Source organism: Hypanus sabinus, assembly GCF_030144855.1.
Source record: "Hypanus sabinus isolate sHypSab1 chromosome X1 unlocalized genomic scaffold, sHypSab1.hap1 SUPER_X1_unloc_16, whole genome shotgun sequence".
Taxonomy (NCBI): domain Eukaryota; kingdom Metazoa; phylum Chordata; class Chondrichthyes; order Myliobatiformes; family Dasyatidae; genus Hypanus; species Hypanus sabinus.
In genome coordinates this window covers 352,907-365,893 of record NW_026778964.1, presented here as the reverse complement: position 1 = coordinate 365,893, position 12,987 = coordinate 352,907, and the positions used below count along the sequence as shown (strand labels likewise).

Here is a 12,987-nt window from a genome sequence, read left to right as displayed (position 1 = left end):
TTAAGGGTTATGGGGAAAAGGCAGGTAGATGGAGCTGAGCTTATGGTCAGATCAGCCATGATCTTATTGAATGGCGGGGCAGGCTCGATGGGCCGGATGACCGACTTCTGCTCCTATTTGTTATGTTCTTATGCTCTAAATACAACCAATTTCATGGTGTATGCCACCATGATTCTGATCGGTTGGGAGTTTTTGCTGTCCATCGCAAGTTTGCACGGTTCGCTCGTGCCGTGTCGTATGACGCAGGTGATCACGGTCGTTCCAATACCGTGATTGTCCTCGACAGCGCTTTCTACAGAAGTGGTTTGCCAACACCTTCCGGACGCTGCCCAGAAGAATGCAGTGGCAAGCCACTTCTGTAGATAAAATTTGCCGAGAAGGATCGTGGCCTTGGAAAGGCCGCAACTGCCTAGGTCAGATGACAGGGCACATAATGGTGATGTCATATGACACAGCACATAATGATGATGTCATACAACATGGTACATAATGATGATGTCATATGACACAGTGCCTAATAAGGATGTCCTGCAACACGGCACATAACGATAACGATGGACCACTACGCTCTCCTACCACCCGTGTGCATTTATCAACTGAAAACTTAGCTCACCGAAGAGATTTCTATCACTTGCGAGGTTCGGGCTGGTGAGATGCGGCGAAATGCAGAGGGATAATTCAGGTTATTGATTGGGGGGGACGGGGGGACATTCTGAACACAGCAAACGCCACACTCACCCTGGCCCAGGAGTAGTCCATCGGCACCGTCGGCGGGGGAACCTCTTGCGCAGGCACTATCACCCCCTTAGCAATCAGGTCGTCGTAAACGTTCCTGCCAAGTTAAAGAACGACTCTTCAAACGGTACCCTACCCACACCATTGCCCCGCAGTACCTAATCCCACCCAATTCCTCGGCCCCCCTCTCCTCCCGTGCAGGACACCAACCCTATCACCAGGTGAAGGGTCTTTAGCCAGAAATGGTTAAAGCACCCCCTCCCACTAGCCAGCGGAATACCCTGCGCAAGGACACGGTGCTAATCCAGCTCACCGCGACCCCTCCAGCCCCCGAGATTCCCCAGCTATGCCGCAGATTCCAACATCTGCTGTCCCAGCATCTCTCCTCTGACAGAAGAGCAGGGTCCACAGACTTAATGGTTGGGAGTCCATGGCGTTTAAAATAAAAGGGTCGGGAACCCCTGCGGTAGAATCATTGAGTCACAGAACACAACTGCGGGTCAGAAACAGGCCCTTCAGCCCAGCCAGTTCGTGCCGCGCTATTAACCTGCCCAGTCCCACCCCACCCGCACCTGGGTCATTGGCCTCCACACCCCTCCCCATCCATGTACCGATCCTAATTTCTCTTAAAGTGTTGAAATCGAACCCACATCCGCCACTTCTGCTGGCAGCTCGTTCCAAACTCTCAAACCCCCCCACCTCACCGAGTGAAGGAGCTCCCCCCCCCCCACAGGTTCCCCTGAAACACTCCGACCTTTCAACAAGACCTTAACCCACGGCCTCTTGTTCTAGTCTCAATAGAGAAAGCCAGCTCGTATTTACCCCTCCAAATTCTGCAAACCTCAATCAAATCTCCTCTCAGTCTTCTGCGCTCCAGGGAATAAAGTCCTGACCTGCTCAACCTCTCCCCAGAAATCAGGTCCTCGAGTCTCGGCGACATGCTTGCGAATTTTATCGTCTTTGCTGTGCCGTCTCCCAAGCTTCACCCCTGCTTCTCTGATAGCTAACGTCAACACCCCACCCACCACCAACCGTTGGCCGGAGTCATCAACAGATGTTGCTCCAGGCTAGCTCCGTCACTCGATACAGAGAGCACGCTGTTGCCCCTGCAGCAGCCTCTTCCCCCCCCCACGCAGCTGATTTATCCCACGGAACAGGCCCCTTCCACAAGGAGACAACTAGAAACCATGGGTTAAGGGGAATCTGCGTACGTGGAGGGAACCTCCTTCGCTCGGAGGGCAGTGCAAGTGTGGAACGAGCCCCCGGCGGGAGGGGCAGGGACAGAGACAATTCGGCAGGAGTCGCCAGCCAGCGCTGAACCCGACGTAGGGGCCTCCAGCTTGGGCGTTTCCACCCAAGGCCTCCCCCGTGAGCAGGTGCAGCCGCAAGGCAGCGGGAGGTTTGACATCAGAGTTTTCCTTCTCCAACATGAGCTGCCGGCCGAGCCCGAGTCCACCCACGTGCCTTGCACCCCCTCCCAATAGCCAGCGGAATGCCCTGCACACGGACTCGGTGCTAAGTTTGCCTGCCACCTTACCACCTCTTGCAGTCCCGGAAACCCGGAAGGCAAGAGGCCCTTACTTGATGGTCTCTCCCAGCTCGTCGAAGTTTCTCGGCACGATGGCCCCAGCCTCCCTCAGGGCCTGGTTCTTCGCCACCGCCGTCTCGGAATTCTCATTGGCGCAGGCGCCAGCGTGACCGAACTGGACCTACGGGAAAGAAGACAGCATGAAATATCGGACCCGAGACAAGGAATTACTCCCACAGCTTCACGCTGCAGGCTTGGCACCTCCTGGACTTGCGGCGTACGACCAGATATTAAGCAGCAGGTGCACAAAATGCCAGAGGAACTCAGCAGGCCGGGCAGCATCTGCGGAAAAGATTAAACAGCCGACGCTTCAGCTGGAAGTATTAACCTCAGCTGCCAACCTTCAGGCCTGAATATGGATAGTAGATTAGGTTTAGAATGCAGCTCCGCACAATGGGTTCCCAAGAGCCAGGGACCACAGTTAATTGGCAGACCAGTCCCAACTAGGTTAAAATCCACGTGGGTGCAAAGGAGGAGGTGTGACAGTTGTATGTAATTTAAAGGAAGCATTGTAGGCACATTGTAAATACAGTCGGTCCTCCTTATCCGCGGGGGAATGGTCCCGCGACCCCTCGCGGATACCAAAATTCACAGATGCTCAAGTCCCTTATTCAACCTGTCTCAATCTGGTGGACCTCAGGACCCGGCGGAACCCCGGACCTGATTTAACCCGTCTCAGTGTGGTGGACATCAGGACCCGACTGAACCCCGGACCTTATTTAACCCGTCTCAGTGCGGTGGACATTAGGACCCAGCGGAACCCTGGACCTTATTTAACCTGTCTCGGTGCGGTGGACATTAGGACCTGGCGGAACCCCGGACCTGATTTAACCCGTCTCAGTGCGGTGGACATCAGGACCCGGCACCAGAGCTCTGAATCCACAGTGTTTCTGTTCACGAAAATAATCACGATCACAATTGAAAATAAAGTGGAAATAATAAAACGATCAGAAAGAGGTGAAACGCCATCGGTCATTGGAAAAGTGTGAGGCTACTGTCGGTCAACGATCGGAACAATTTTAAAGGATAAAGTGAGAAAGGCCCTGCCCCGATGAAAGCTACAATTATTACTAAGCAACGCAGTGGTTTAATTATTAGGTTTTGGGGTTTTGAGATTTTGATCCTCCACATCAACCCGGCACGGTGGAGAGCGCACTCGGGAGCGGTCTGTCCCGAGTCCAGAGAACTTCCGTTCCCGAACATTCTTAAGTGTTTTCTATGCATAGAAAGGTAAAATATATACTATATACTAAGACAAATGTTTGACTAACTGACGCTAAATATTACCCAAGTCACCCCAACCACAAACTGTTCCAGCTGCTACCATCCGGGAAACGGTACCACAACATAAAAGCCAGGACCAACAGGCTCCGGGACAGCTTCTTCCACCGTGCTGTCAGACTGATGAACTCCCGCTGATCTGAGTGTATTTCTATCTTACATTGACTGTTCTACTTATTATAAATTACTACAACTGCACGTTGCACATTTAGACGGAGACGTAATGTAAAGATTTTTACTCCTCACGTATGTGGAGGATGTAGGAAGTAAAGTCAATTCAACTCGATTCAAAGTGTTTGCAATGCGGAGACAGGGGTAATAGGCAGAGGGGGGGTGGGGCGGTCTAACTAGAATGGTCGATCAGATTAACTGCTTGGGGGAAAACACTTGTAAGATGGCGCGCAGAGTTTTTATTTTGTTCTGATAACCCTTTAGCGCTGTCCAGAAGGGGGATTTTGGAAAAGGCAGTTTTCAGGGTGGGGAGTTCTCACGATGGCTTCTCTGTCCTGGGCGCGTGGCGGGTCCTGCAGTGATGGTAGATCAACCGGACGGTCACGGCCGAATTGAGGGCGCTCTCTGAGACGGCAGTACAGAAGTGCCACCGGTATGTTCCAGGGCAGGCGGAAATTTAGAAAGTAGGTCGGAACGGGGGCACCTCGCCGGGAGGGGTCATTACGGAAACCGAATCAGGACAAGAGATACAAATCAGGCCATTTGGCCCATCGAGTCAGCTCTCCCATTTCATCATGGGTCTCGGTTAGTCAGGGCGTCAAAGGTGACGGGGAGGAGGCAGGGGGAACAGGGTCGAGAGGGTTAGTAAATCAGCCATAATGCAATGGGGGAGCAGACTCGACGGGCCGAATGGCCGAATTCTAAGTGCTACGGGTTTACAGCAAACGACTACTTCTCCACCTTCGCCCTAAAACCTCTGCAGCGAATTCCCGGAATGCCGACGGTGGCTAACGCTTACCTCCGAGGCAAACATTGTCGCACAGGTACCAATGCACCAAATGACTACGGGCTTCGTGATCCTCCGTTCCCTGATGCCTGTGCAGATCCTGTACTCCTCGGTTCCGCCGATCTGGAAAGAGATTCCTGTTAAGGTGGCTCATTGGATCCTGTGGAATTCCAGCTCCCTGGCGACACAGCCCCACCGAGCCCACCCGTGTGGGCAGGACCAAGCGGGAACAATCGTCCAGGTGGCCCTCATAGTCCACAGGTTCCCAAACCGGGCACCATAGACCCCTTGCCAAATGGCATTGGTCCGCGGCACAAGACGGGCTGGGAACCTTTGATCTACGGAATCGGGGGGGGGGCCTTCCTCCCAGCACGGCGACATCAAAGTCAAGTTTATTCTCAAAGTACACAGGTCGGAGGTTATATCACTGGGGCGGCCACGACTTTCACACGCAGCACCGTGTTTGACAACGTGGAGCGGAGAGCGAGTTTATAAATCTGGCGGGAGCGAAGGACGTTGGGAATGGCGAGGGCGGAGTGTCGCGGGAGGGGTGAATGGATGGGTTGCCGACACACCGAGCCCAAAGATACCAAGCCGGGTCATTTGGTTCCCGACAATTATTTTCTTCATTATTACAGAATGTCTCTTAACAAACTCCTGCAGATGTACTATTAAAGGTATCCTGACTCGCTGTCAAACGCACAACTCCAACATTAGCACTACCATCAGTGCTCTTCAGCATCAGCAACCCACATACACCCAGGACGTGCTCTCTTCTCACTGCTACCATCGGGAAGAAGGTACAGGAGCCTCAGGTCCCACACCACCAGGTTCAGGGACAGTTATTACCCCTCACCCATCAGGAAGAAGGTACAGGAGCCTCAGGACCCACACCACCAGGTTCAAGAACAGTCATTACCCTTCAACCATCAGGAAGGAGGTACAGGAGCCTCAGGACCCACACCACCAGGTTCAGGAACAGTCATTACTCTTCAACCATCAGGAAGGAGGTACAGGAGCCTCAGGACCCACACCACCAGGTTCAGGGACAGTTATAACCCCTCAACCATCAGGAAGGAGGTACAGGAGCCTCAGGACCCACACCACCAGGTTCAGGAACAGTTATTACCCCTCACCCATCAGGAAAGAGGTACAGGAGCCTCAGGTCCCACACCACCAGGTTCAGGAATGGTTATTACCCCTCACCCATCAGGAAGGAGGTACAGGAGCCTCAGGACTCACACCACCAGGTTCAGGGACAGTTATTACCCCTCAGCCATCAGGAAGGAGGTACAGGAGCCTCAGGTCCCACACCACCAGGTTCAGGGACAGTTATAACCCCTCAACCATCAGGAAGGAGGTACAGGAGCCTCAGGACCCACACCACCAGGTTCAGGGACAGTTATAACCCCTCAACCATCAGGAAGGAGGTACAGGAGCCTCAGGTCCCACACCACCAGGTTCAGGAACAGTTATTACCCCTCACCCATCAGGAAAGAGGTACAGGAGCCTCAGGTCCCACACCACCAGGTTCAGGAATGGTTATTACCCCTCAACCATCAGGAAGGAGGTACAGGAGCCTCAGGACTCACACCACCAGGTTCAGGAACAGTTATTACCCCTCACCCATCAGGAAGGAGGTACAGGAGCCTCAGGACTCACACCACCAGGTTCAGGAACAGTTATTACCCATCAACTATCAGGAAGGAGGTACAGGAGCCTCAGGTCCCACACCACCAGGTTCAGGGACATTTATTACCCCTCAGCCATCAGGCTCTTGACACTAGCACTGAACTGTTCCCGCAACCTCTGGACTCACTTCCAAGGATTCTTAATCTCCTCTTCTCAATATTTATTGCTTATTTATTTATTATAATTTTTCTTTATTTGTACGCACTGTGAATTCCCACAGGAAAACAACACTCGGGGTCGTATCTGATGGCGTCTATGCACTTTGGTAATAAACTTACTCTGAACGTTTTTGAACACTTGACTGCTACAGACAGCAGATGTCATCTGGGAACATTCTAGCTGCTTTTCTAGCCGTAAGTTTCACTTTGCCTTTCCACTCAGCCTGGAGACCCTTGCTAAAAGGCAGTAGCCCACAGCATAAAAAAATTGGGAGCCCCTGAACAGTCACTTGAATACCAGTTCCAGAATCGTACTGCTACCCCTCAGAGTTACTCACCTCACCAAGGACAACGATCATTTTAACTCCCGGCGTGTCCTGGTAACGCAAGACGTGGTCCATGAACGTGGAGCCTGGGTACCTGCCCGAGAGGCGAGAAAGGCAGCCATGTATCAAGCAGGTCGAAACTAGCGGGGCGGGTGGGGTGGGGGGAGAATCCCGGCGAGCGGGTTGCGAAGCAACGCGGCCAGGGAGACGCGGAAGAGTGAACCTTCTCGCGGAAGGAGAATCGGGGAAGCCACACACTGTCCTGCAGAGACCCGGGGGGGGGGGGGGGGGGAGGGGGGTTGGGGGGGGGGGGGGGTTCGGGAGCTCGCAGCGAAAGTGACTGGCAAACCCGTCAGGGGAGAAACGATGCACGGAAACTTTACAACCTTGTGCAGAGTAATGGTTAGCACGACGCATTACAGCGCCAGCGATCGAGGGTTCAGTTCCCGCTGCAGGCCGTAAGGAGTGTACGGTCACACGGAAAGTTACGTTGTGGGCATGATATGTTGGAAGTGTGGTAGCCCCCTCCAGCGCATTCTCTGACTGGGCTGGCCGTTGACGCAAAGGACTCATTTCACTGCGTGCTCTGATGTCTCTCGGAAGCTACGAGGGGTGATCGATAAGTTTGTGGCCTAAGATAGAAGGAGTCAATTTTAGAAAACCTAGCACATTTATTTTTCAACATAGTCCCCTCCTGCATTTACACACTTAGTCCAGCGGTCGTGGAGCATACGGATCTTGGACCTCCAGAAAGCGTCCACAGCAGGGGTGACTGATACGTTCGTGGTCTAAGAAGGAGATGAGTTATACAGATCTTGTTAAATGTACATGCAGTTCAACTCTTTGAGTGATGATGCAGGAAGTTTGAAGTTAATAACTCATCTCCTTCTACCTTAGGCCACAAACTTAACAATCACCCCTGATGAGTTATTATCTTCAAACTTTTTGCATAATCACTCAAAGAGTTGAACTGCACGTGCCTGTTACAAGAGCTGTATAACTCATCTCCTTCTACAAACTTATCAATCACCCCTGCTGTGGACACTTTCTGGAGGTCCAAGATCCGTATGCTCCATGACCGCTGGACTAAGTGTGTAAATGTAGGAGGGGACTATGTTGAAAAATAAATGTGCTAGTTTTTCTAAAATTGACTCCTTCTATCTTAGGCCACAAACTTATCAACCACCCCTCGTATATATTTTTAAATCAAAAACTAAGGAGCTCGGGTGAAGAAATTAGTCAGGAATCAGGAAGAACGTAGGAGGCAGAGATAGACTGGGGCAACTTTCTCCCAGGGCAGAAACTGCTAATACAAGGGGTCACAATTTTAAGGTGATTTGAGGAAGGTTATATGGAAAGGTAACACCCTGGTTAAATTAGGCCAGTTCAGTAAGGGCAGTCCGGACCGCTTTCCGCCTGCTTGGGTCTGAGCTGAAGATACCAGGTCTTTGCTGGCTCAGCTTAGGGATGTGGCGTTGGCCGATCTGGATGATGGAATTGGGAGAATGCTGGGGGGTGGGTGGGTGGGGGAGACAGGTCTTTGCTGGCGGGAGCCGGGAGAGAACAGGAGGGGAGATGGCGGAGGATGGCATCCCTGCTGCTTTGTGCAGATGAGCGGCTTCAGGGAGGAAGGGCCAGTACTCCCGCGGGAGACCCGTTTGCTCAAAGGCGGACTTCGAGCGGACCTCCGGAAGGCGACGTGCAAATCGAGGCTCCAGCGCCCGAGTTACTGACAAGTTCAAGATTGGAGCTCCACCGTGCACGTCTGACTGTTTAAGTATCATGGGTCCTTTTTTACCCCTCTTTTCTTTCCTCTAATGACTGTTTGCTTAAGTCAACATTCTTAAATGTACTTCTTCGTAACTGCACGCAGCGTACGATCTGTTATTTCCTGCCGACGAGCGATTGCCGGGGGTGGGGGGGGTGCAGTAAATCACACTGCGTTTCCAAAGATGCCCAGTAAAAGGGGGGGGGTGGTTCAGAAATGTCAGAGTTAACGTTATTTTCCCTCGACAGAGAGTGGTGGGGACACGGTACACCTTGCTGGGGTGGTGGTAAAGACAGATAAGTTAGGGACATTTAAGAGACTCCTAGACAGGCACATGGATGACAGGGAAACGGGGATGCTATGTGGGAGGGAAGGGTTAGATTGATCTGGGGTTAACCTGAGGAGGCAAAGATTTGAACAGCATAACTGATGGCTTTGTGGCCAGGTTTGCTGATGATATGGAGGGCCGGGCAGCGATGAGGAAGCAGGGAGACTGCAGAAGGACTTCAACAGATTGGGTGAACAGGCAGAGAAGCGGCAGATGGAACAGAGTACTGAAAAATGTATGGTCTTGCACTTTGGTGCAAGAAATAAAGGTGTAGGCTTCAGAAACAGCTCTGTTTCTATCTTTAATACAGGTGTCCCCCGCTTTACAAATGTTCGCTTTACACCACTTCGCTTTTACAAAAATTTTTCCCACATAAATTAATAGTCCTTCCCTTTACGCCGTTTCGACTTAACAGAGGTTTCATAGGAACACTCTACCTTTGTAAAGGGTTGGGGGGGGGCACCTGTAACTACTTTTCCCTTTCAGGGTTCTTTCGAAGACCCTGACCTGGAGTTACAGGCTGACTCCGGTCCTTTACGGGAATAGGACCCGCTCTCGGGGTCTCACCACCGGCCGCTATTCGATATGCCAAGGCCGCAGCCCGGGAGACTGACGCACCTTTAGGGTTCCGGGATCTCGGGGCTCCGGAGGCGGCTGGACGCCAGGTCGGTGCCTCCACAGGGAACCGGCGCGTCGTGGGAGTACAGGGAAGGTCGAAAGCAGCCAGCTGGCTGGTGGCTGGGTGTCTAGACGCCCGAGATCTTTGGGCGGAGAGCTCAGAAAAGCGAGGCAACGGACTTTTAACATCGTAAATCTGCGAGTCATTGCTTTGCTGCACGATTTGAGTGCTTGGTGGGGGGGGGGTCCGATGCTTTTCTCTTGCTGGTGGGGGGGGGGTCATGGGAGTGGGGGGGCTTTGGTGCTCTAACATTTAACTGTCATTTACTCTTTGGGGCACTCCTCTGTGTTCGTGGATGGTTGCGATGAAGAATAATTTCAGGACGTATATTGTGTACATTTCTCTGATATTAAACGAACCTTTGAAACCTTTTCTAAATGGGGAGAAAATTCAAATATCAGGAGGTGGAAAGGGACCTGGGAGTCCTCTTTGCAGATGCCCCAAGGCAGGGTTCCTGATCTGGGGTCCAAGGACACTTTGCTTAATGGTATTAGTCCATGGCACAAAAAAATGCTGAGAGTCCCAACTCTAAGGGTTATCTCGCAGGATGAGTTAGTCGAAGGCAAATGCAATGCTAGAATTAATTTAGGGAGCACTAAAGTATAAAAGCAGGGATATAATACTGAGAGTTTATAAGGCATTGGTCAGACCACACACAGGAGTACTGTGAGCAGATTTGGGCCCTTTATCTGTAAAAAGATGTGCTGGCATTGGAGAGGGTTCAGAGGAGGTTTACGAGAATGATTCTAGGAATGAAAGGGTTAACATATGAGGAGCAATTGGTGGCTCTGGGCCGGTACTCGCTGGAGTTCAGAAGAATGAGGGAGGATCTCATTGATAACTAATGAATATTGAAAGGTCTGGATAAAAGTGGATGTGGGAAGGGTAATTCCTACAGTGGGGGGGTCTAGGACCAGAGGACACAGATGAGTGGATGTGGAGAGGATGTTTCCTACAGTGGGGGTCTAGGACCAGAGGACACAGATGAGTGGATGTGGAGAGGATGTTTCCTATAGTGGGGGAGTCTAGGACCAGAGGACACAGATGAGTGGATGTGGAGAGGATGTTTCCTATAGTGCGGGGGGAGTCCAGGATGAGAGGACACAGATAGTGTGGATGTGGAGAGGATGTTTCCTATAGTGGGAGAGTCTAGGACCAGAGGACACAGATAGAGTGGATGTGGAGATGATGTTTCCTGTAGTGGGGGAGTCTAGGACCAGAGGACACAGATAGAGTGGATGTGGAGAGGATGTTTCCTATAGTGGGGGAGTCTGGGACCAGAGGACACAGATAGAGTGGATGTGGAGAGGATGTTTCCAATAGTGGGGGAGTCTAGGGCCAGAGGACACATATAGAGTGGATGTGGAGAGGATGTTTCCTATAGTGGGGGAGTCTAGGGCCAGAGGACACAGATAGAGTGGATGTGGAGAGGATGTTTCCTATAGTGGGGGAGTCTGGGACCAGAGGACACACATAGAGTGGATGTGGAGAGGATGTTTCCTGTAGTGGGGGCGTCTAGGACCAGAGGGTACAGATAGAGTGGATGTGGAGAGGATGTTTCCTATAGTGGGGGAGTCTGGGACCAGAGGGACAATCACTTAACCAGAGATGAGGAGGAATTTCTTTAGTCAGTGGGTGGTGAATCTGTAGAATTCATTGCCTTAGATGGCTGTGGAGGTGTATTTAAAGCAGAGGTTGAAAGGTTCTTAATTAGTCAGGGCGTCAGAGGTTAAGAGGAGGAACAAGGAGACCAGGTTTGAGAGAGAGATAGTAAATCAGCCATGATGTAACGGCGGAGCAGACGCAGTGGGCCGTTGCCCCAATCTGCTGCTGTGACTTATGACCCTAAAAGGTCGACCAACATGGTAGAGCGAAAGGCCTGAAGAGTGTTGTCATGGTCAATAGGCAGAATAGCGAGTCTGGTGGGGTGGGGATCAGGATGGGGGGAGAGTGAGGCAGAGACGAAGGTACATTTCTGACATCCTGAAGAAGGGTCTTGGCCCAAAACATCGACTGCTTATTCTCTCCACAGATGCACCCTGACCTGCTGAGACCGTGTGTGTGTGTGTGTGTGTGTGTGTGTGTGTGTGTGTGTGTGTGTGTGTGTGTGTGTGTGTGTGTGTGTGTGTCTGTGTGTGTGTGTGTGTGTGTGTGTGTGTGTGTGTGAGTCTGTGTCTGTGAGTGTGAGAGTGTGCATGTGTGTCTGTGTGTGTGTGTCTGTCTCTGTGTGTGTGTGTGTGTGTGTGTGTGTGTGTGTGTGTGTGTGTGAGTCTGTGTCTGTGAGTGTGAGAGTGTGCATGTGTGTCTGTGTGTGTGTGTCTGTCTCTGTGTGTGTGAGTGTGTGTGTGTATGTGTGTGTGTCTGTGTGTGTGAGTCTGTGTCTGTGAGTGAGTGTGTGTGAGTCTGTGTCTGTGAGTGTGTGTGTGTGAGTCTGTGTCTGTATGTGTGTGTGAGTGTGCCTGTGTGTCTGTGTGTGTGTGAGTCTGTGCGTGTGTGTGTCTGTGTCTGTGAGTGTGAGTGTGTGCATATGTGTCTGTGTGTGTGTCTGTCTCTCTGTGTGTGAGTATGTGTGTGTGAGTGTGTGTGAGTGTGTGTAAGTCTGTGTGTGTGAGTGTTTGTGTGTCTGTCTGTGTGTGTCTGTGTGTGTGTTATGTTGGAATATGTTGGTGTTGCTCTTCCAACCTGACACAAGCCTCATCTGGCCAGCTGATGGATTCCCAACCCATTGTCCACAGACCCTTCAGTTAATGGCAGGGGTCCAGGGCATAAAAAAAGGTTGGGTACCCACACCCCAACCCCCAGTTTAACTGGGACCTTGGAGTGGCTCTTACTCCAGGGCAAACCCCCCCAGCTCTCCCGTCCTTACCGGTCGCCGCCGATGGCGACTCCTTCGTAGACGCCGTCGGTGGTTCTGGAGATGATGTTGTTGAGCTCATTGGACATGCCCCCCGAGCGGGACACGTAGGCCACGCTCCCTGGGCGGTAGAGCTTCGAGGCCAGGATGTTGTCCAGCATTCCCCCAGTGTTGCCGATCTTGTAGCAGCCCGGCTTAATGCCACCGACCTGAAAACCACACAGTGAGACGCAGGTTAGCTCAAAGGTACGAACAGAGAACCAAGATTCGGGTTCATTCATAACACGTACATCGAAACATTTGGTGAAACGCACTGCTCCTGCTAACCACCAATGAACGTCCCGGGGTAGAGTGAACCTGGAGAGGATGTTTCCTATAGTGGTGAGTCTAGGACAAGAGGACAGAGATAGAGTGGATGTGGAGAGGATGTTTCCTATAGTGGGGGAGTCTAGGACCAGAGGACACAGATAGAGTGGATGTGGAGAGGATGTTTCCTATAGTGGGGAGTCTAGGACCAGAGGACACAGATAGAGTGGATGTGGAGAGGATGTTTCCTATAGTGGGGGAGTCTAGGACCAGAGGACACAGATAGAGTGGATGTGGAGAGGATGTTTCTTATA

At 51.8% G+C, this 12,987-nt stretch overlaps 1 protein-coding gene across 1 annotated transcript in view; it reads right to left on the bottom strand.

The window, feature by feature from the left end:
- Positions 1 to 12,987, bottom strand: part of LOC132385611 (ATP-citrate synthase-like) — a 174,275-nt gene that overhangs the window by 35,435 nt on the left and 125,853 nt on the right. Inside the window, exons 22-26 of the mRNA XM_059957784.1 lie at positions 12,380 to 12,576; positions 6,751 to 6,832; positions 4,575 to 4,685; positions 2,317 to 2,444; positions 739 to 832 (exon numbers count right to left, since the gene is read on the bottom strand). Of these exons, the coding sequence (XP_059813767.1) occupies positions 739 to 832; positions 2,317 to 2,444; positions 4,575 to 4,685; positions 6,751 to 6,832; positions 12,380 to 12,576 (612 nt within the window). The remainder of the gene's footprint in view (positions 1 to 738; positions 833 to 2,316; positions 2,445 to 4,574; positions 4,686 to 6,750; positions 6,833 to 12,379; positions 12,577 to 12,987) is intronic.